At 48.4% G+C, this 22,304-nt stretch overlaps 1 protein-coding gene across 2 annotated transcripts in view; it reads left to right on the top strand.

The window, feature by feature from the left end:
- Positions 1-22,304, top strand: part of LOXHD1 (lipoxygenase homology PLAT domains 1) — a 149,544-nt gene that overhangs the window by 120,438 nt on the left and 6,802 nt on the right. For both annotated transcript variants that reach the window (XM_059139705.1, XM_059139706.1), the window contains 5 exons: positions 6,045-6,162; positions 7,010-7,184; positions 8,808-8,993; positions 14,970-15,140; positions 20,925-21,057. In XM_059139705.1, the coding sequence (XP_058995688.1) occupies positions 6,045-6,162; positions 7,010-7,184; positions 8,808-8,993; positions 14,970-15,140; positions 20,925-21,057 (783 nt within the window). The remainder of the gene's footprint in view (positions 1-6,044; positions 6,163-7,009; positions 7,185-8,807; positions 8,994-14,969; positions 15,141-20,924; positions 21,058-22,304) is intronic.

The following is a 22,304-nucleotide window of genomic DNA, read 5'->3' on the forward strand; positions in this document are numbered from 1 at the left end:
TTCCCTCCCGCCCTCCATCACCTAAAAATGTTTATTATAAAGTCTGTCTATTAGTTGATAGAGTTGTATCCTTGTGAATCTCCTGCTTTTGTTCCCCGTACCATGATAATGTAAGATGTTAACATTAGGGGAAGCTGAGCAAAGAGAACACAGAAACTCGGTTCTATTTTTGCTCCTCTCCTACAAGTCTAAAATGATTGCAAATAAAAAGCCAAAAGTATTTTTAAATATTAAAAAATAATTGAACACATAGTATATGGCAGGCACTGTCTCAGACATAAGACAGAGTATGACCAGGAGAAGATTCCCCAACCCACACAGCTTAACACTTGGGGAGCCACAGCAACAGCATGAACACCAGAGTGACCTTACCATGGACCTGGCATTTCCCTAAGCCCCCTGAGCGCATTGGTACAGTTCTCCCTGCGGCTCTCTGAGGACCATTTCTATCATCCCCTTTTTGAAAAACAAAAACTGAGACACAGCAAGGTGAAGTCGTGCTGTTGAAGGTCACATGGCACTGGGAGCTGCATCCAGGGGTCTGTGGCCTTAAGCATGAGGTTCTGCTGCCCCTTACGTCATCAGTAATGATGATAAAGGTGAACTCCCCACAGCTTTTACTGTCTGCCCTTTCACTGAAGTCCTGACTCAGACAGTCCTGGGTTTGTGCTGGTTTTCTGTGTTCAGCCATTGTCCCCCAGGCCATCCCTGGCCCCTGATGTGTTGAGCGGGAGAGCGGGGCAACCCAGGCCTGACTACTGTGGGCCTGCTAGGGCTCAGGCCATGGTCTGGTCACCTGGGAGGCTTCCTGGAGGTGATGGGGCCTGGCTCTGTAGTTTCATGTGGCTTAGCCGCTGTCTGTCTGGAGTCTCATGCTCTCTATACTCTGGCCCTAACCTCCATCCCAAGCCCAAAGTCCTGTTGAGTTTTCTTTTTTCTTTAATTGATTATCCCATATCAACATCACACCTTATTTCACAGACATATACAGAAGTAGTTGCTGGTAGAGGAGATAGACTCCTTTCTGGCAGTACTTAAATTCTGGAAGTCTTGCTTGAGAGTCACATTATAATACAACCATATTGTAGGTGATTTGAGGCGCTTATCATAATCCTTATTGTAAGGATTTTGTTTTTCTGAATAAAGACTTACTTTGTGCTGAGAGCTATTGTTCCTTACCACCTCTAGTTTGCAAGCTCAGACGTCTTACCCAAGGCAAATTTTGCTTGATTTCATCAGAAACTGGCTCTGTTCGACCTGTGCTTTATTTCAGTGTCAGCGTCTTGATCAGGGACTTGGGTAGTAAGACTCACTGGGCTTACAACACATGCACAGCTTGGTGCTGTGCAAGGAGATCCTTACCCCCAAAAGACAGTGCATGACCAGACAGGAGGCAGAGCCATGCCTACATACATGGTTTGCCTGCTCCAACTGCCCTGTTGTCAAATGTTCGACCCAGAGGTCAAGGTCAGTAGCTATTCACTTACTCCATTCCCCAACTGAAACCCCCAACTTCTTATCTTGCCACTTTGGGGGAAACAGTTCTGTAAACTAATTCACACTGAGATGCTGGTGAGTGAATGTGGCATCCAAAAAGATGGCATCCTCAAAAGGTAATGCGCAAACCAAGGAATGAGTCTCTAATGGTGGAATTTTAGTCAGCTGGTATCTGGTGGGGATAGATGCTATTTTTAGACAAAGATATGCGACTTTTTAAAGGGAAGTAAGTGCCTGTAAGGAATCATTCCCAGGCCCAGTAGAGACCTCATATCCTGAGAGATTCCTGATCTGGAAGCAAAAGGAAGTCAGAGTTCTGTGGGTCTGCCCAACGGAATGGCCACATGGCTTTCATGAGCCCCCAGTGCAAAGAAGATGAGGAACTGAGCCCAAGGGAATGCCAGTAGAGGGAAGAGCCCAGTAGGGTTTCAGACGCCATTTCAGGAGACAGATGGGAACTATTGGACCAGTGACTGTGGCCATGGCTTTGATAAGCTTGTGAGTCTTGTCTCTTTATCACTTGGAACTCCCACTACTCCCATTAAAGCTCTGGGAATGGAAGGAGCCCGTCTTTGGGGACTCAAGGGCAGGGTAGTTGTTGGGTTTGCTGAGTCCTTCCCTCAGTTGGGCTTGGAGGCAAGTCTCAGGGGACAGAAGAGGAAGGCAGGCTGTCTTTGAGGGACCCGTGGGAGGCAGTTGGAAAGTCCCAGCTCCTACTGCTGGGTCAGCCCTCCTGACACATTGTCTTCAGCCGGAAGGCCATGCTTTACGAGGGCTCTGGGAGATTAGAACATGCACAGGGCCTTATCCTGGCATGTTGGGATGACAGATATTTGGAATCTGAGGTTTCTTTGCCTTTGGTCTACATTCACACCGCAACCAGGATGCTTGTGCATACCGATGCAGCCGGTGGGTTCGGCTCGTCACCCCCTGATATCTCATGGGGGCATGTGCTGTGTTCACTTATCTTAATGGTTCCCGAGGAGAGATCTGAAGAGCCAGAGGTTGTTGGCTCACCTTTTACCCCCCAGGCACATCTGCACCCGTGGACATGGACACCACCACTAAGACGGTCATCCTGCTTCTCACGCATCTTTGGAATACCCCCTATGCTGGTCCCAAGGTGACCACCCTTCACATCCCAGTGTGCTCCATCCATGGCCCTTGGGGGTGTGATAAAAATTTGCTGCAAATCTAGTGGCTTCAAACCACAGGGATGTATTCTCTCCCATTTCCCCAGGCCAGAAGTCTCAAGTCAGTATCACTCAGCAGAAATCAAGGCCAGTCGCACCCCTTTCAGAGGTTCTGGGGGAGAACCCATTCCTTGCCTCTCCCAATTTCTAGGGGCTGCCCGCCTTCCTTAGCTTGTGGCCACGTCTCTCCAGCGTTCAAAGCCAGCATCTTGCTGCCTCTTCTTGCTCCATCCTCCCTATCGCCTCCTCCCTCATGTCGGTGTCAAATATCTCTTTGCCTCCTCCTTAGAAAGACACTTGTGACTGCATTAAGCATCACCCTAGCAGGAAGTGTTTGTCAGCCTACCACAGGGGCTCTGACCCACAGAGCAGGGCTCTGAAATCTCTTTCTTATCAGGAATAGTCAACAGTTTCAAGGACATTCAATTTTTTTAATGTTTATTAGGAACTATGTATGGGTGGGGTTAGATGTCCTTCTACGATTTATATAATTCAATAACCTCATACCTCTTTGGCACCAGCTAATTAGAGAATATAGTTCTATTTATTTGTACCTAGCCATCTGTTCATATATATATATATAACAAGTATAACGTGCATAACATATATATGTACATAAATTGTAAACACTTACAGAACAAAACCTATGAGCCATCCCCCAGCCCAAGAACATTACCAGTTCCCTGTACCTCCCCACCCTAGACATGAGTATTGTCTTGGCTTTTAAGGTAGATACATTTTTGCTTTCCTTTATTCTTTTATCCCTACCCTGCACTGGCCTCCCTGAACAACCAGCTTCCACTGAGTCTTGATTTCAGTGTTATGTAAGTGAGACAAGTTGTGGGCATTCTTTCATGTTTAATTTCTTTCCTCGACACTAGGATTTTCAGATTTCTCTGAGCCCCTGAGGATGGCTGTGATTTGTTCATTTTCACGGCTGCCTAATATTCCACTGGTGGAGGCCTAGAGAATAGAGGTCAGATGGCCAGTTGCATGGGACTGTTGCATGGCACTGGGTGTGGCCGAACTGTTGACAGTGAAACCATTAGCTCTGGTGGGCAGAGCTGGGACCCGTGAGGGGAGGCTCAGCTCCATGTAAACCAACCTTATTAAAAGTTGGCCCCAGCCATCCAGAGAGAAAAAGGGCTGCCCCAGCCTGACAGGGGGCCCGTCACTGGAGGTGGCAGGGCATGAACTAGATGGCTCTTGGTGTAAAGTCCAGCCTGGAGGCAGCTAGAGCTAGGTCTAGCCTGAAGCCATAGCCAAGGCTCTGACCCCTGCCATTCCCAAGAGCCCCGGCCATGCCTCTAGTGGCACCAAGGCTGACTGCTTAGGCAGCTTTCCCGGAGAGGCCAGCTTTGGACCCCATACCTTTTCTCCCTGTCTTCCAGCCAGCCCTTTTGCAGGGCTACCCACAAACCTTCCCTAGCTTCTTAGCAATGTCTAAAATTCTTCCATCAAATAGCTGCTTTTCCACATGAAAACTTGGGCCCTGGTTAGCTCTCTGGCTGTTCTGAGTCCCAGAGACCAGTGAGTGAGTGGGTGCTAGGCCCTTTCCCAAGGACAGCCCTTGGTGGGGGTCAGGGAAGGGAAGGAAACCAGAACAGGAAAGGACTGAGGGGCAGCCAAAGGTCGCACACCCCTCCCCCCGCAACGCTACCTCTTTTGCTGCTGAGTAGAGGCCCCTCTGAGCAGAGGAGCAGGGCAGGCTCTGGACCACTTTGGCAGCCCCGCTTTTCTAAGCCAGAGGCAAACAGACCTGGATCGGTGGATGACCGCCTCTCCCCAGGTGGCCTCTCAAAGTGGAGCCCTCCTACATGTCAGCTGAGGTATGTGAGGGAGTGGGACAGCTGGAAACATGCGGCCAGTGAGTCGTGGAGGGATGAAGGGCCCGGGTGGGGCTTCCACTGTGGATGTGGGCCTTTTACCCTGCGGAGAGGCGGTCCACCCAGGCGGGACTGGGGTCTAGCCTCTAATAAAGGATGAGGGGGCACAGTCATCCACTCTTTAGTCTTCTAGAAGAAAAGCTTATTTCTTTCTCCCTTTTATACTGCCCCACCATAAAATCTCCATAAAATGGGAATACTTGGCTAAATTCAAAGAGTGAAAATTCAAGAGAAACACAAAGAATTCTTTTTTTTTTTTCAAAGCAAAGAATTCTAAAATTCCTTAAATCTGCAAAATTATGCACCTGCACCTGATAAGGAATCAACTAGTTGAAAGATTATTTGAGAGAATCTCCAGTATGTGTTACGAGCTCGATAAGGAGACTTGTGAGCACGCCTTTGTAGTTTCCACAGGACCAGAACAACAGGCAGGGCTTAAATTAGAGCAGGAGGGATTTAGAGCAGACTTCCGGGAGAATGTCTTCGCTGCTAATAATCATAAAATACAGATGAGTAAGTTATCAAAAAGGATTAGACCTCTGCTCTTCCACTGCCTCTGAGAAAAGGACTAGTTCTTGGTTTGCAGCATTTTCGGTCCCAACCCCCTCCGGCTGTGGCCTCTGTTTTTAAACATATGTCTTATATACAAAGAAGCCCAATCGCCTAGCGGCATCCTATCTCCCTATCTTCAGTGCCACTTGCATTACCCCCAAGGCTTATCAGCAGCATTAATCGCTTCTCGGCCTTTTGGCTAAGATCAAGGCTTATCAGCAGCATTATCTGGAATCAGTTATCAGTCAAGCAATCAGCACTGAAGGTTGCATTATACATGTAGCCCTGTAGGAAGAGCAGTAAGAAAGCAAGATAGAGCATTTCTGAGACGATGAGGTCATTTAGCAGAAAAATAGTAATAGCACCAAAAGCAATATTACCTCTATGTGCCTGCCATTTAATAGTTATTGGTATCATTACCCAATCTCAGGCTTCTGCATTTAGTTTTGCAGATTGTGTACAGAAAAATGTAAATGGTACCATCTAAGCTGAGCAGTGTACAGGCTGCCCCACCATTCATGGCAGCCCTGTCACTCCTAGAATCTCATCTGAAGCCTTGCAGATATGGAATTCCTTTTATATTTTAAGTTGATGTCACATTCTTTTGGTCCTCCTGACAGTTTGGTGAGATTGCAGGACCAGTGTCATTTCCATCAGAATAAGGATGAGGAAACCAAGTCCCAGAGAGAAGCTTGGACTGCTCTAGGTGGCTGGCAGAATGAGATTAGGATCCAGAGCCTGATTCAGGGTCATGGCTATCAGCCAAGCTCCCTTAACCCAGTCTTTTAGGAACACATCTGGGGTGCAAGGGACAGACTGCTGGGGCGTCGCTGGGAGCCTCCCTTTCCATCCTCTCTCAGGCCTAACCCCTCACTCTAGCCAGCATCCTACATCACGCCCCTCCTCTCTTCCCCAGATTTGAGCGGGAGCAGAATGACACTTTCATCATGGAGATCCTGGACATTGCTCCGTTCACCAAGATGCGGATCCGAATTGATGGCCTGGGCAGCCGGCCCGAGTGGTTCCTGGAGAGGGTAAATATCTTCCTTCCAGCCACAGCCCAACCCTTCTTCCTGCTCTTCTCGGTTATTCAGTGGACCTGGTTAAAGAGAAAATGTCACTTTAGAGGGTTATGACATGAATCAGACCTAGTGATCTGGTGAGCCCTTTGGCTTGAATTAACCAGAGAATGTAGTTTTAGTTGTTTGTGCTCAGTATGTGCAGTCAGTATAGTGTGGACAGACTTAGCACGTCCTTCTTGGAGGAGGTCAATTGGGAGGATAGAGAGAGAAGCAGCAACAACCGGGATAGCAGAGGGTCTAATGTTGGGCACTTCGGGCAGGATGGAAGGGAGATTTGGGTGCCCTAGGATCACACATTAGGTAGCTGCCTCTCTTTCCCATCTCAGGCTCTGCTCTCTCTGATTCAGACCTCAAATCTCCCAGCCACCAAAGGCTATCTATCCTGAGTCCCCTGAGGTTCCCACTCCCCCTCTACAGCCATTAGCAGATTTTTCTTGAGCCAACAATATGGTGCCCACACCAAGGACAACTTGGCCAACCAGAGGTATTTATGGCTGACAGTGGTTTGGTTGGTCCCTTTTTCTGTCATTTATTCAACAAACATTTCTTGTGCACAATGAAGGTACCTCTCAGAAACAGGTTTGAATGCATTACCCATTTCCAAATCCCCAAACTAAGGGGTTTCGGCCCCTGTGCAAGACATACAACACAGGGTCTTTTTCCCAGAGAATCTTGATCAGAAGAATTCATCTTGGGTCTGGAATCATGGGTCCTTGGGGTTCGGGAAAGGGACCTGTGTTCGCAGGTGGACAGCTGGTGGAGGTGAGGGAGGGTTTCCACACTGGCTCCTCTCATCCAGATCCTCCTGAAGTGCATGAATACTGGAGACCTGACCATGTTCTACTATGGAGACTGGCTGTCCCAGCGGAAGGGCAAGAAGACCCTCGTCTGTGAGATGTGTGCTGTCATTGATGGGGAAGAGATGATGGAGTGGACCTCCTACACTGTCTCAGTCAAGACCAGTGACATCCTGGGTGAGTCAGGGCATCTGTCCCATCTCCCAGTCACACATCCCAGTCCACTTGCCCTTCCTCAAATTCTGGCTCAGGCCCTGGGCTCTGGTCAGGCTCTCACTTTTCTTTGGCTGACCTTCCAAACGCAAATCCTTTCCACCATGTGTCACTTTCTGTCCAGACAAAGTATTTCTTCCCAGTGACTGAACTGGCTCTCCTCCTCCTCCCTCAAGGAGGTCTGGGAGAACCAGTTTGGGCACCATGGTCAGCACTTTGGAAAACTATGCAGGAACATGACTCAGAGGCCCTCTGTCTTCATGCTGCTGTGAATCTCAGATGCCCTTGGGTTCCTTGACACACAGATGGTTGGCAACCATCTTCTGTGTGCCAGGTTTGGTCTGGAGTCTTAGGATGGAGAGATGACCCTGAGCCCTTATGAGTCTGACATTCTAGTGGAGCAATGACAGTGAACTAAAACTGACATTCTAGGGGAACAATGGCAGTGAACTAAACTCTGGCAGAGGTCTGCACAGGAGCTGGGGGACCCAGAAGAGGGTTCTTTATCTAGCTGGGGAGCAAGGGTCATGGAGGTATTCCCAGAAGAGATACCAAAGTCTAGTGCAGAAAGACAAACAGAAGCCACTGAGGTAGATGGAACACCAGCTGAAGGACCTTCCAAGCAAAAATGCTAGTTTGTGCAAAGGCCTGAGGTTGAGTGGGAATACACTCCCATCGTGGAAACAATGTCTCCCACTTACCCTTCTCTATATCAAACTGTTCTCCAGGACCTGTTACAAGGAATGTGACAAACTCATTCGCACTGAGTATAAATGTCTTGTGAGGGATTAGCTTGTAGGCCATAAAAGCTTACATTTTCAACGAAGAAGCATTTAGCCAAAGAAATTAAGCTCTCATGGTAAGATCTCTGGAGTAAGTGTGGGCCCAGGTAGCAGGTAAGTTTGTTGGTACCTCTCTTCTTCCTTTCTCCTAACAATGGAGCCTTCACTCTTCTTGCTAAAAGTTCCAAGTGCCCACATGTTTTTTACCCCTACATCCCCTCATGATGTGTTCTCAGAAAATAGTTGATAAATCCCATGATAACCATAGGGTGTATGTGTCAGGAAAGCTTCACAGAGTCACCCCTTTAGAAACATTTTCTTTTTAACTAGGGTCAATACCTCTATTTGGCTTAAGCAAATGATACAAAGCTCTAGTATAGACTGTCAACCAGGGATAGATCTGGGGAATAAGGAACTTTCCTATTTCATTCTGAATCCATGTTGTGCAGGAAGGAGCCTAGATTTCTAACCTGAAAAATCAGTCTTCATGGCATACTTTTAAGTATGGGTGTATTTCCCCAGAAATAAATGAGTTTTTGCACTAGACCACTCATCCTTGCTAACCAGACTCCATTTAGCCCAATAGCATTTAGAAGACACAGAGATAAGATGAAAGATAGAATTGGAGACCCAGAAGTCTCAAAAAACTAACCAACTCTTTCCAACCTCCCCACTGGCCTCATCAACATTAAACTTCCCATCTGCACTGATGGCTCCTCCAAGAAAGCCAGGGTGGGAACCAGAGCAAGTGGACTGTGTGTTGAAGAGGCTAACACCCAGAACCCTTATTTTGTATACCCTCTAGGAGCAGGCACCGATGCCAATGTGTTCATCATCATCTTCGGGGAGAATGGGGACAGCGGGACACTGGCCCTGAAGCAGTCAGCCAATTGGAACAAGTTTGAGCGGAACAACACAGACACATTCAACTTCCCTGACATGCTGAGCCTGGGCCACCTCTGCAAGCTGAGGGTCTGGCATGACAACAAAGGTAGCTCTTGCTCAAGGTCAGGGTGGTGGGGATAGCAAACCTCAGCTTTCCACCATCCCCCTGGCAGCACGTTGACCCTCCTACCACAAGGTGGCAGACAACTAAAAACTGTTGGTTGCCACCATTTTGACATTTCCATCAGTTAGAAATGTCCTGTGTTTCTAGACAAATTTTAGAAATCAAGCTTAGTTCCTAACTACACCGTTGTCTTGGTCATTGCTCTTTCCGTAATGCCTATCACACTGCCTGTACTATAGTAGGGACTTAATATAGTTTTAATGGAATTTATTTATAGCCACATTTCACTCTCTCAGACTCAGTCCTGATTTTTTTTCATGCCGCAGTCACAAGAAACCTACATCTCCATGGAATCAGTTTTTCCCAGTGGCTTAATATTTTCAAAAATTAAGTCCTGGCCATGAATCCCAGGTTCATGACTAGGTCCACTAATACTGGTTTTCCTACCATGTCCCCGACACCAACTATGCACATATCTAGAGTTTCTCATTTTTCTTGATTCGTTTTTCCTCTATACAAAAACTTTACAGCCAATCATCTTGTCTCCTCACTATCAAAAGAAAAGGGAGGCGGCTCAGCACCGTGGACAGCTCCTCGCGTCCGGCTGTACTGTTTGTTGCTACTACTGTGGTTTAGGTGGCAAGCTCTTCAAACAGTCTGGTTCGTCCCTTGGGTAACTCAAGACTATCTGATTGCCTTGTTCCTCGCCTTAAAGAAACCCCGAGCACCGACGTTATCCTCTTTCCTTTGTAGGCAGAGAAGTGGGCCTCCTCCCCTCCAGCCAGACTTTGGATCTGAAAGCAGGGAAAGGAAGATGTCTATCTGTATCCTCAGTGAACTCAGGTGGTTGGGATAGTAGGGTCAGGAGAGGTACAGGGAAGTCCAGGTTCTGTGCCTAGCTTCCTCTTTATAGTAACTTTCTCCTCCATAGATGGAAGCTTAAATGTTAATATAAGCCAAGACAGCTAAATATGTCCTTAAGCTCTCTCTCTCTGTGCCACATTTTTTCATATTTAGTTTAAAAATATTCAAGCTACATTATGCTTCCCTTGCCTAGCAATTTATGAGGGTAAAAATATTTCGTTTGAGAGACTTCCACAAAAAAAGTTGTGATGCTTCATAAGTTACAAATGTTTAGTTAACTTAATATCATGGCAGTCATCTCTTTCTTTGAATCTATCTTTCCATCTTTTTTGTTTATCCAGTAATTTTCATGAAAAATTTTAAGGATGAACAAAAGTGAGGGAAATGGTATAAAATGAACCTCCACATAACCATCACATAGATCCAACAATTATGAGTTGTCTTACCTGCTTTCCCCTTCTCACTTTTTCTTTTTCTTTCTTAATTTCTTTTTGGTTTTTGATTATATAAAATCAAACCCTTACTTCATATTATTTCATCCCAAACATATTTAGTATGTTTCACTTTTCAAAATGGACATTTTTAAGTGAAACACAATGCCACGATCACACTAAACAATGATTTCCTTGTGTCATCTGATTTCCACTCCATACACCAATTTCCTTAATGTAAAAAAAAAAAAAAATGCCTTTGTACTTTTGGGTTTGCATGAACCTGGAAGCAAACAAGGTCTCCACTCCGTGTATAGCTGCCGTCTCCCTTCAGTCTCTTCAAAAGCAGAGCATGCCTACTTCTTTTGTCATGCCATTTGCTTGTGGAATGGATTGGGCCAATGATCTATAGAATGTCTACATTCTGGACATTCTAGAATGTTTAGATTCTAGTGTTTATCTGCTTACTGTAGTGTCTTTGCCTCTCGAGTCCCCATATTTCCTACAATTTGGAATTCAGCTCTAAAGGCATGCTTGGATTCAGGTTCAACTTTCTTTGGCATCTTTCTTTAAAATGCAACTGTGTACTTCCCATTACCTCACAGCAATCCTACTCTTCCTGATGTTCACACCAAATAGTGGATCCAGGGACTGTCAGCCTGGTTACCCTGACACCCTTCCCCCGCCAATAACTGTTCATCTAATGGCTTCATCCAGTGATGATCAATTAGGATTACAAATGGTGTCTTTCTAGTTGTCCTTTCTTTGCCACTTATTAACTGTAATTCTTTTGTTTAAAAAAATGCTCCCATGATTACCATGAAAATATTGTCCAGAGAAGAAAATAAAGGTGAATGATTTATTCTTCCTCTTAATTCCAGTTACCTCCATAGCTTTTATAACAGAACAAATTATAACATACTGTTTTTATTTTCTAATTCTTCTTGCTTGCTTGCTTTCTCTGATGAAAACTCTGGGGAAATGAAAAACCTTTTTTCTAAAGATTTCTTTTTTTAAAGATTTTAGTTATTTTCTTAAAGATTTTTATCTATTTATTTGGGAAAGACTGAGCAAGAGAGAGAGAACTACTGGGGGGGAGAAGCAGAGGGAGAGGGACAAGCAGACTCTCAGCTGAGCAGGGAGCCCAATGCAGGGCTTGATCCTTGGACTCTGGGATCATGACCTGAGCTGAAGGCAGACGCTTAACCGACTGAGCCACCCAGGTGCCCCATGAAGAACTTTTTACCACAAAATTTAATCTATGATTTTAAAAGATCACTATGATATATGTAGAAGGATAAGAACTACAGCATCAATATTATAAATTCTGTAAAATGCAAGTGAAATCCTGGAGAACAACTATGTTTCCACAAGGTAGTGTGTGGGTATTTGATTTCTGGTGTGTGCATGGAAAGGAAAACCATACAACTATGGAAGAGGATGTGGCAGATATGATCTGATATGGATTGGCTGTGAGTCAAAAGGTGTCCAGCAGTGGGGAGTTACTATCATTGTGTAAAAAATTTAAAAAGTAAAACTTTAAAAGAGGGGACTTTGGGGTACCTGGGTGGCTCAGTCAGTTAAGCATCTGCCTTCAGCTCAGGTCATGATCCCAGGGTCCTGGCATCAAGTCCCGCATCAGGCTCCTTGCTCAGTGAGGAGCCTGCTTTCCTCTCTTTCTCTTGCCCCTTCCCCTGTTCATGCTCTTTCTTGCATAATCACTATCCCTTTCTCTCTCTCTCTCTCTCTCTCTCTCTCAAATAAATTTTTTAGGAGAGGAGACTTTGTAAAGAAATGGACTCTCTAATGGTGGCTTTCAGATGGCTCCTTGTTGTTCCACAGGGTCAGGAGGTTCTCCACCATCAGGCTAGTGCTGGCCACACCATTAGCCAAGCTGTTACTGTGGATTCGTCTTCACCAGTAAAAGCCAACCGCGTGATATCAGCCCCCAGAGCTGCTTGTTTCCAGCTGCATGTCTGATAGGTTCTTAGTAGAGTTCATGGTGGTAGGGTCCCTTTCAATCACACTGAACATATCCAAAACAAGGCAACTAAATCAACAATGAGAAAAGATCTGAAGACAAGTTTCTTTCATCTTAAAGGAGTTGGGGTTAGCCTGCTATTTATCATGGAAGGAGGGCTTTTGTTTGTTTTTTAAGAACTACTTGAAAAGAGAATTGGAGATGGGTGAGACAAGGCCATGCTTTCAGAGGACAGGGGAAAGGGGGGAAGGGTGGGAAGAGAAGCAACCAAGCACCAGGGCAACCCAGGCCAGACACATTCCTTCTCTTCCATCTCCAGTGGCTTTCACTGCTCCATTAGAGCACTGAATTGTCTGTGGATAAAGTCAAAGCCAGCCCAGAATCCTCCTTTCCCCTCTGCTCACTGTCACCACCCTGCCTGGAGTCCAAGAAGTAATTCAGGAGTGAAATCTACTTGGGCTGTGAAGCAGGGTGAATAGTGTGTTCCAGCAACAGACATGATCTTGCGATGACCCACCTCTCCAATTAACGTCATCCCTCTCCACTAACACTCACCCATACACACACAATCACACACTTATAATTACCCATTAATTCCCATTGATTATTTTGTCATGAAGCCATTGAAACACCGTCATCCTGGAGTCAGGAGAGATCATTAAGCCAGTGATTCTCAAGATGTGACTCTGGTACCTGCAGCACCAGCATGACCAAGGAACTAGTTAGAGATGGAAATTCTTGAACCTCATTACAAACCCCCTCAATCAGACTCTCCAGGATGGGGGGCCCAGGTGATTGCAGTGTAGGTCCTAGTTCTCAGCCTTGGCTCTACATTGAAATTGCTGGGCAACTGTAAAGACCACTGATGCCTGGCTTCTACCCCAGAGACCCTATTGTAATTGATTTGGGTAAGGTCTAGAAAACACAATCTCTCTCTCTCCCACTTGCTCTCTTGCTCTCTCCTTCACACACACACCTACACCTTCCAAGGGCACCAACATTTGGCTTCTCTTTCTCTGCCTTCCTTTTTACTTGCCTCTCCCTTTCTCTGTTCCACTCTGGAGGTCTGTAAGGACTGCTCCAACGGGTCTCCTGTGCATCATTTCCAGACTGAACACACCAGGGATTATTAAGCGGTTGAATCAGTTTCATGATGTTATCATCTCAGAAAGCAGCCAATTTATAACCTTACAGTCAGAACTGGCCCCAATGTGGAAAAGTAAAAATATTGTTGCGCTTTTCTAAGTTTATCGATAAAATTACTTACCACTGTTTAACTCAACAGACGTATTTTAAATTTTAACGTAATTATTTCAGGACTCCTGGGTTTTTACTTCAGTACAGATCTATGTTTTAAAAAATATATGAAGAGCCTTTAATCCAGAATTAAGCTATCCTAGGACTGCTGGTGTGTATGCCCAGCCCGGGAGCCTCCACATCCACTCCCCCGTCCCCATCCCCGGAAAGCCGAGGGATAGAAGTGTGTGTCCATCTTTGTGTGTCTTTGTGCTTATAAGACCCTTGAGGCCAGCAGCAGGATCTACAGGTGTTGCTGGAGGCAGTGTCCAATCCTAGAGAATGGCTTTTTGGTGGGGACAGGCCCAGGTGACATGGGAGGTCAAGACATGACACTTGAGCATATCCGTGCCTTCCTTGCGAGGTTGCCTGTGGACAACTAATGAGCAGCCGGTACCACCTCGTAACCTGTCACACAACAGGATTTCCCCCATGTGTGATGGGTGCTTTGGTTTTCCGAGTTCTCAGAGAGTAACTGCACCAGTGTGAGGCACAAATAAGACATAGCTGCCACAGCAAATACAGAGATTTATACTTGATAGCTGTGATTTGGGGGGAGCACTTCGGAAAGAAGCCCTGCCAGTTACAGCAGAAGTAATTGTATGTTCAGTATTAGGCTGAGACCTTTCAAGTTTAACATATACCCTGAAGAAGCAGCAGCCTCAAATCCCTTCTATGACCACTGAACAGCCAAGGTCCTCAACGTCATAACAGACACGGCCCACATTCATGGAGCGGCTACTACATGATCGGCAATAGGCAAGGCTTTAGGGAAACAAAAACAAATAAGACCAGGTCCCTGTCCCCCAAAAGCTCATGGTCAGGGGAAGAGACACGTAAACAATGATGACACGGGGAGGTCAGCGTGTGGCCAAGGCAGGTGCAGGCCTACTGGGCAATCAGGGGACACTAGGGAAGGCTTCCCGGAGGGGGTGATGCCAGAACGAATTCTGGAAGGATAACCGGCCTGAGTCAGGTGCATACTGGAGTCAGGAAGTAATAGGATTTGTCCTTCAGCTGTGTGAACTCCCCAGAAGTCAGTGGCCCCCATTGTGAACCTGGTGGAAGTTATGAGCTCTCTCCCTGGTGAAACATGTAATCACAGCACAATTTCTCCCAGCCGCTAGACTGCTTCATTCCCATACACAGATCTAAGGGCTCATGAACCCCAGACTAAGGATTTTGCAAAGATCATTACCTGCCCTGGGCTAGAGGAGCCCTCGGAGACCATCTAGCCCATGTCCTCATTCCCTCAACAAAGAAAGCCAGGCCGAGAGAGGACAGAGAACTCGTGTGGGGCCTCACGGGCAGTGGGCAGGGGGCAGCAGACAGCTGAAAGCAAGACAGCGTGTTCAGCTCCTGGTCCCCACGAAGTCTTTTCCACAGGGATCTTTCCTGGCTGGCACCTGAGCTACATCGACGTGAAGGACAACTCGCGTGATGAGACCTTCCGCTTCCAGTGTGACTGCTGGCTCTCCAGGAGTGAGGGAGACAGGCAGACGCTCCGTGACTTTGCCTGTGCCAACAATGAGATCCGTGATGAGCTGGAGGAGACCAGTACGTGGGGGGCAGGTGTGACTCGTGGGCTGAGTCTTCAGTGTTAGATGGGAGGTGGCTCAGGAGGGGGTAGGGAAGGGCGTCGGTAAATCTGAAGTAGAGACTGTTACAGCTGGAGGGACTCAGAGGTCTTATGAAGGAAAGAATTTTGGGAAGGTACATAAATAAATACCCTAAATATTCCTTGGCGAACTTGGAACAGCCAAGACATTGGTCCCAGATCTTGGCCCCAATCACAGGGACTAATTAGGTAGCCAGAAAACCACAGGGGACAAGCTCACCCTGCCCTGAGGACTGGGCTGGGCACTTGAGTGGGAAGCTCTGTCTCTGGTTTATTTTTGTATCATGGGCTCCATACAACTGGGGCCCGTGGCAACAGCTGACAAATCAAGACTTCTGGAAACAGAATGTGTAGGAGGAGCCAGCCTCTCCTGCAGCCTCTTTCTTAGATCCGCAGGGGATATTTAAAGGGAAAAGTAATTGATCCCCCAAGTGGATGGCCATCCCAGGACTAGGGAGATGTTCCTTTATTACAGTTGCCTGTAGTCTGGGTTCAGCAGATTCAAGGTCTTACCAAAGGCAGAGCCCAGTGTAAAGAAAGGATTTTTTTAACCTCAGTTTTCAAGGTAATGCTAACTGTAGTAAGAGGTGGACCCCCAAATCTCAATGGCTTAACAAACCAAAATGTATTTCTATTCATGTGATAAACCGTCCAGTGTGGTCATTGGCAGGAGACCTTCCACACTGTGATTCAGGGACCCAAGGTCTTTTGATCTGTGTCTCTGCCATTTTCAACATAGGGCTCCCAAAGTTCTTGCAAAAGGAAAAAGAGCATGGAGAAGGCATGCATCCCTACTTTCATAACAAATTGACTCACTTTCTGTTGGTGAGAACTAATCATTTGGTTCTACCCAGATGCAAGGGCACCTGGGAAATGTAGTCCCTGGCTGGACAGCCCCTCCAGGAGAAAAACTGTATACCATGGAAGGGAAGCATGGCTCTCTGGTAGAAAGCCACCCATTCATGCTGGCCACACCATCCAAACTACCCAATCGTGACCTTAACTTCTCCAAGAGATGGTGAGCATTATGTCCCAGGGAACATCCAAAGGATGTTGTCAGGTTTATGGTCAGGTTTATGGTGCAAGGATTCCTCCCTGATGCAGAGGTTAGACCCCACACTTACAGAGGAGTCACCGGTTGCCCAGCTTCGTGACAGATGCGTGAGTGGTGCACACTGCTCTGTGACCTCCAGTTTATTTGTATCAGCTTTTGCACATGGTTAGTGTCCCTATACAGCTAGAAGCTTTCAGAGGTCAGGGACAGGGCCACTCATGTTTGTAGCCTTCTGCAGCTCTACAAGCTTTGGGACAATAAGTGTGCAGTTAGTGCTCAGCGAAGAGAAGTGGTGGTCCTTCCTCTTAGAGCCTCATATCTTGTTAGAGGGAGAAGCGTCAGCCCTTCATGCAATAGGAAGCCTTAAACCCCTTCCATAGAGGCTCCTCCAGGCTATTGGCTTCCAGGGGAGGAGAGATTAGTGTGGCTCAGAGTATAATCACCGAGTCTCCTTCGAAGATTTCCAGCCAAGCAGCTGCTAAGACCTTCGGGGGTTGGGTTAGCAGGGAGATGGCCGAGGAGAGCAGCACTTGGGTTAGTTCTGGAAGGATGTTACGGATGGGAGATTGGACAGCAGGGGCAGGCAGCCCAGGAGCTGTCCTGGATATCTGTCTTTGCTTAGAGGCCACGGATGGCAGCGTGGTGCCCTCAAGGTATGGCACAGGGACAGATGACCATACCTGTGTCCTCAGATGGAGGGTCACACTGGGGAGAGCCTCGGACACAGCTGGAGCCAAACATCCCAGTCCTCAGCTACCTTTATTTAGCCACTTGGCAGACGTTTACGAAGCGCCTCCCAAATGCCACAACCCCTGCTGAAGTCTGGGACACACCAGTAGGTGAAATCAAGACCCTGCCCTAGTGGCACTCAGTGTTTGTGGCCTTGGGGCGCTTCCAGGTACCCTGCTTGTGAGAATCAACACCCGCACAGTGCGCGAACAGAGCCTCATACGTGGGAAGCACTCTACACCTCTGTTCTCGTTAGGCCTTCACGGTTCCACTCCCACCCCCTGAGCTGGATTGGGTGTAAATTCTCACCTCGATACCGGCAGTAAGGAAAACAAAACCCGGAGAGGTGAAGCAACACATCTGAGGCCCATTCACAGCTGGTAGGACCCAGGTGACCTGATTCCTAGTCCAGGGCTCACTGCTCTGCTGCAGGCTATCTCATCTTTACTGGGCTTGGCTGGTCTCCAGATGGGTCAGTTGCTCCACCTGGCGCAGCCCCTCTTCTCTGCCTTTACCTCTGACTCTTGTTAGCGCTTCCAGAGCTGCTCCCAGCCCTCTGCAAGCACCTGCCTCTGCAGATGATTCCAGCATGCTGCAAAGCTGAAAGCCATCGGCAACTTTTAAATAACAATGACATCTGGGTCCCAATCCCAGATTCTGTTGCAATTAATCCAGAGTAAGGGCTGAGCAGTAGTATTATAAGTTTGTGTGTGCACAAGCACGCACACACATACACATACGCACGTACACACACCCACTCACGCACGCACACACACACAACCCTGGAAGGATCTCCCTCACTGGGACATCCTCCAGCAGGAGAAGAGCCCCCTTCCTACAGCCCTTCCCCTTCCTGTTCTCCCTCCCTTGATGCCTCCTAGGGCTGCTCTTTGAGCCTTATCTACCAAGTTTCCAGGCCAGAAATAGTCCAGCTTGATGACAGCTCCCCAGGGACGGAGGACTCCCTGCTTTACCAGGCAACTCTGTCAGAAAATCCATCTTCGTACTCAAGTTCTCGAAGCTCCCGTTCTTGTGGAGTCAAACAGAGCATTTCAGGAATGGTCAGGACTCTTGGTTGTCTGGGCCTGAACCCACCTTGAGGCTCCAGCAAAGAGGAAATGTGTTGTTTCCCAGAACTTGGAAGTCTCAGGTGGAGCTGGCTTCCACTCGGTTGTCTCCAGAGGCACCAGTCACTTCAGGACATCTCTGTCTCAACTTCCTCTCAGCTCTGCTTCTTTGTCTACACTGTGGGAAGATGGTCTCTGGTAGTCCCAACCCCATAGCTCTGTACTTAACATTTTCAGCGGAAGAGAAGACGGTGTCTCCCAAGGGAAGAAGCTGACTGGCCATCTGAACCACAAAGCAGGAGGCCTCCTGACATTGTGAGATGGGCAAGGTGATCTGGAACAGCGAGTTCCAGGCGCCCACTGTCCCAGCATCGTGTGCCCCTGCGGTTCCTGCCTCAGGACAACCCCCGTTTATTCAGCACCTCTCACATGACAGGACAGCCTGAATTCCTTGCTCATCTTCCTCCGCAGATGCCATGCCCAAGAGGAAGATTTCAAGGGTGGTTGCTCTTCCCTCTCCTGTCCTGCCACTTGAACTCCACTCATGCCCCCCAGAGCCCATGGTGGCTTGGCTGGTGCCCCCTTCGTGCTGGTGACTCGTGCCGGAGCTGCTGTGCTCCTCTCTCCAGCCGGGCTTGCGCTGTGGGTGTGCTGGCCTCGAGGGGGGCCTTACACTGATCGCCACTAGCCTGGGTTCACCATTCCCACCTGCCCCATTCCTTCAGGTCCCTGGTGCTCCTCTGTCCATTCCCCTCCCCACCCCCAGCCACATATACACAAATTTGAGAGGCACGCCTTCCACATTTTTATCGAGCCATTGATGAAATACCGGGAAAGAGAACAGGGTGGACAATGTTCACTGAAACTTCCTCTCAAAAGACCACAGATGCCATTGGCAACATTTGTTCCCAATTTCTCTAAATGTCCTTGCTGACACACCTTACTTGGCTTCCTTACCCTCAGGACCAACGGGAAAGGATTATGGCCCATTTGCACTCCATCCGCATTAGTTCTTGAATCTCTGACTTGAGTTCACCTAGTGAGCCTCTAGGTTCCTAGAGCTCCTGCCTCCTCCCCAGGGGCCAACAAACCATTTCCTCAACAAAGCCCAGGATTCACTTGCAACTCCCAGGTGTTAGGTCTGCAGAACTCAGCCCACCCTCTGTGAGGAAAGCAGAATGGCAGTGGGAGCTGACAATGGCTCAGCCATCGTAGGTCCTCAGTGTCCTGGGCTGCGATTTGTACGGACCCACAGAGCCTCGTCTTCTTCAGGAGTTATGTGCTCTCTGTGGCTTTCCTCCTCTATCACTGGCTACCTGCCTGTTTGTCCAGATTCACTTCCCTCATCTCAACAGCTGACGCTCTCCTTGAGAGAAGTCACAAGGGCAGAAGGGCTAACATTACACCGAGCTGTAGGCACAGCCATGCCTTCTCTCCATTGTCCATATCACATCTCTGGGAGAAAGGTGCAGAAACAGCTGTCCTTTGCATCCAGAATCCCAAACCTTCTGATTCCTTTACTGCTCCAAGAGCCACATGCACAAGGGACACTCTGGAAATCTCCATCTCTGGCCTGGTCCCTGGGGAGGGATTGCTGGCTCACGTGAACTCCCAGCCCTCCTCACCTCCTCAGTCTTTGCTTGTGCTCCTCCCTCCGCCTAGAACCTCCTTTCATTTTCTGCCAATGGTCATCATCACTCTTCTTTAAGCACGGGCTCAAATGCTGCCTCCTTCGTGAGGCTTCCGGTGGCGGGATCATTCATTCATTTGTTCAAATATGTATGGAGTGCCTGTGTGCCCGGCACTGTTCTGGGCACTTGGGATCTATCAGTAAGTGAAACAAAGACCTCCCCCTGCCCTCGTGGAGCTTACATTCAGATGGGATGGGGAGTACAATGAACGGTAAAATCATAAGCAAACTACACAGCATGTTCCTAGGTAACAGGTGATAAAAAGAAGAGAAAAATGTGGAGCCCCTGAAGGCAGGCCAGGAGTGCTGGGTGCATAGGGTTGCAATCTTGAGGGGCTGGGGCAGACTTCATGAGCAAGGACAAGGTGAAGGCTGAGCCTAGTGAGTGGGAGTGAAGAGAGCAAGGGGTTGGGGGGGCAGCACTGCTGTGCAGGGAGCAAGGGCACCTCCCAGGGCTCCAGGGACAGCACGGAGGCAGAGTGCATGGGGGGAGCAAGGAAGAAAATACGAGAAGATGGTGCTGGAGAGTTAATGGGCAACTGATTTTTCCTCTCACCCTGAGCTCCCTCAGCCCTTTGCTGTAGGGTTGCCAGGGTAGCACACTCCGTCTGGGGGCTATGGTAGTCATTGTGTGTCTGGGGCTGTAGAGGCAGTTCCAGTGTCCCCCAGAATCTAGCTGCATCCTGACGCTTGGCAGCCTCATAACAAATATCACTGAGTGCATGCTGACGCGCGCGAGGGCAGTGCAGGGGAGGAGGGCACCGGAGTGAGAACTGAGACCGGGCAGGACCTGGCACTTGTGTACAAACTTCAAAGCTCTCCTGGAGTCTGGCCTGCCCACCCTTCCCTGTCCTCTTCTCTCTGCACATGATCTCCATTTTACCTCTTGGGGGCTGTCCATCCCTGAGAACCAGGCCCCAGCACCTCTCCCAAACTCATCTTCCCCCACTGCTTGCTGGGGCTTCCCGCCCAGCAGGGCAAAGCTGTTGTTCTCTAACTGGAAGAGGTTCTAACAGTAGCCTGGGTTGGGGGCGGAGGGGGGAGGGCAGACTCTCCTGGTAGTACCTCTTTGCAGAGACTCCATCCTGCCCCCTGGCTGTGGTCTAAGATCAGAGGGTGGACCTGGAAGCCACGGGCGGGGGGTGCTTCCCTAGCTGACCCTCTCCCACCTTCTTCACTGCAGCCTACGAGATCGTCATTGAAACAGGCAACGGAGGTGAAACCAGGGAGAACGTCTGGCTCATCCTCGAAGGCCGGAAGAACCGATCCAAAGAGTTCCTCGTGGAAAATTCTTCCCGACAACGGGCCTTTAGGAAGTAAGAAGAGGGGTTCCCACAAGGGAGTGATGGTGGGTGGGGTGGGTCAGAGAGGGACCCCCAAAATCAATCCCCTTGGTAGGCGCCATAAGTATACAAATGGGCCTACACTGCACTTACCGATCACCTACTATGTGCCAGCCCTGTGCAAACTCGTCAGGACCGAGGAGTTTCCCTTATAAAAGGGAAAGGAGGGGATTGCCACTCCAAGAGAGGCTACTAGATGAGAGTTTAATTATGTCAACCATTAAAAAGAAAGACTAATTCTGTAATGTACTAGAGGTACTAATTATCGCTACAATGGCAGTCATGCTGTAATATAAAAACTGTATGAAATTAACACATACACCTTAAGTTTATACAGTCTTATGTCAAATATATTTCAGTTTTTAAAAGTTAATAGAAAGCTACAGCAAAAATTAGTAATTAGCTAATTAAAGAGAGCCTTCATGGCAGCAGGACCGGGGAGCACTGCAGACCTTCTCCAAGTCCGTGCAGACCAGGTGCTCATGGCCTCATGGAAAAAGAGAACATTGAACCATGAGATTGCAAGAGAGTCATCATGAGAGACAGCATAGAAATGAGTTCTACTTGGAGGGAGGAAGGGAGGACAGAGCCTCCGAGATGCTCTGCAGGGAAATCAGCCTGGAGTTTCGGGTAAAGGCACTTCTTCTCGCCATTCCTGGTTGGCAGGCACTCCGGGACAATCTCCCCTCCTCCATACCAGAGCCGCCTCTGGTCCGCCCAGATGCCCCCTTCCCCTCCCCGCTCCCTCCAGAAGTGCTTACAGAAGTCTCCCCCGCCTGTGACCCACTATAGCTCTCATTCGAACTCCCTGTGCATCAGGACGAAGTCTGAGCTCCTTACACTGGCACTCTGGACTGCCACAGATGGCCGCACCCTGCCTCTCCCCTTGCCGCTTCCCCGGCTGAACCCCAGCTTCAGCCAAGCCAGTAGTACCCCGCAAGTAAAGCCTGTGCCTCCTTCCCGAAGCCCCCAGTCAGTTTCCCCTTGGGGGCCTCTTCCCGTCCTCCCATGGCTCTGCTCTCTGAACCCCAACACTCTCCCCAGCTCAACACCCAACTCCCCCTTCTCCCGGCTCCATCTGCTTCATGACGGTCCCACCCCCTGGTGCTGCGACCAGGAAGGGTTTTTTTTTTTTTTTTTTTTAAGATTTTATTTATTCATTTGACAGAGAGATATCACAAGTAGGCAGAGAGGCAGGCAGAGAGAGAGATGAAGGGAAG

The sequence above is a fragment of the Mustela lutreola genome, chromosome 11 (genome assembly GCF_030435805.1).
Source record: "Mustela lutreola isolate mMusLut2 chromosome 11, mMusLut2.pri, whole genome shotgun sequence".
Classification (NCBI taxonomy): domain Eukaryota; kingdom Metazoa; phylum Chordata; class Mammalia; order Carnivora; family Mustelidae; genus Mustela; species Mustela lutreola.